The 1331-nt window shown below is 35.2% G+C and overlaps 1 protein-coding gene across 1 annotated transcript in view; it reads right to left on the reverse strand.

Moving 5' to 3' along the window:
- LOC103726175 (YTH domain-containing protein 1) overlaps window positions 1-1331 on the reverse strand; it is a gene marked incomplete at its 5' end in the record, with an annotated part of 10070 nt that overhangs the window by 5173 nt on the left and 3566 nt on the right. The window contains 2 exon segments of the mRNA XM_029558908.1: window positions 647-657; window positions 948-1030. Coding sequence (XP_029414768.1) covers window positions 647-657; window positions 948-1030 — 94 coding nt within the window.

Below are 1331 nucleotides of genomic sequence, written 5' to 3' on the forward strand. Positions count from 1 at the left end.
ATTTTAACTCCAAGAATCTTAGTAATAAAAGAAATAGCCACCCCATCCCCTACTTCCTTCAGTAAGGATCCAGCAAACTATCATGTAAAAATATATGGGTGGCTGTGTTATACTTGGGAAAGTATCCTAATGTAACAATCTTCTCTTAAAAAAAAATGTTTGGCAGGAGAGATTGCTCATCAGTTAAGAGTACTTGTTCTTGTAGAGGACGAGTTCAATTCCCAGCACCCACATGGTGCCTAACCATCCATAACTCCAACTCTAGCAGATCCAATGTCCTTTTCTGGCCTTCAAGGGCATTGCACACAAACGGTGCACGTACACACACACAGGCAAAACATTCATACATAAAAATTAAGTATTTTCTTAAATGCTTGTATGAAGCCACATTGTTATAAGAATGTTCTAATTTTAATGCTCACTGAAACCAAGTTCCAGACAGCCAAACTTTTATGTGCGAACCACTGAATGCTACTATAAATATATTCCTTAACATGGTCTGCTTCTTTAAATACCACTAAAGAATAGACTGATTGAAAAGCTGAACTTGGATTACAAACAAAGTATTTCCCATTGCTTGGCAAAATTATGAAGCTTTTTTTAGTTTCAAAAGGCTTAATTTCAAAGTCCAATTAATACTGCATACCACATGAAGCACTAAGCACCACAGGGAAGAGAAAGCATACTGATGCCAAGGGTCACTGTTTTCCTAGCTCTTATACACGTCCAGAGCAACTTCCATTTTTGCAAAATCAGCAATTTCAGTTAATTATTGGATTGTAACTCACTGAAATAGATTGAACAATCTAACTGGGGTAGGGGAAGAATTGATAATTAGAGTTAGCAATGATTTCCTCAGGTTTAAGTTGTCATGCCCTAATTTACTTTTAAACCTCTTGGAAGTTTTCTGTTAAGTCAAATAATCTTCAGGATTATAAAATATTAACCTGGTCTCTGGTGAAACTCAGGGGGATAGTCAATCCTTGGTTTCTTTCTGCTGTTATGAATATCATAATCTTCTGGTCGACGCCTACATAAATTAGACACATTAGAAATTAAACCAGAAACAGCTGGGAGAACAAACAAAGTTTTTGACAAATGTAAGTACAAAGACTAGCCCACTGCTTCTTTAAAATTATTAATTTTTGGTGAGCAACTTCTCTTGAATTCTTAAATCTTAATTCTTCAAATTAATTGGCAAAGCCCAATCATAAACATACTGCTCAAAGCAGGAATTCTCTGTAACCTCATACGAAAACAACCTCAAAGATTAAACTAATTCAAACACGTAAAACACATTTTAGTAGTCTAAACAAAAAAATGACTAGTTC

This window comes from Nannospalax galili, unplaced genomic scaffold (genome assembly GCF_000622305.1).
Source record: "Nannospalax galili isolate Female #2095 unplaced genomic scaffold, S.galili_v1.0 scaffold19529, whole genome shotgun sequence".
NCBI classification, from domain to species: domain Eukaryota; kingdom Metazoa; phylum Chordata; class Mammalia; order Rodentia; family Spalacidae; genus Nannospalax; species Nannospalax galili.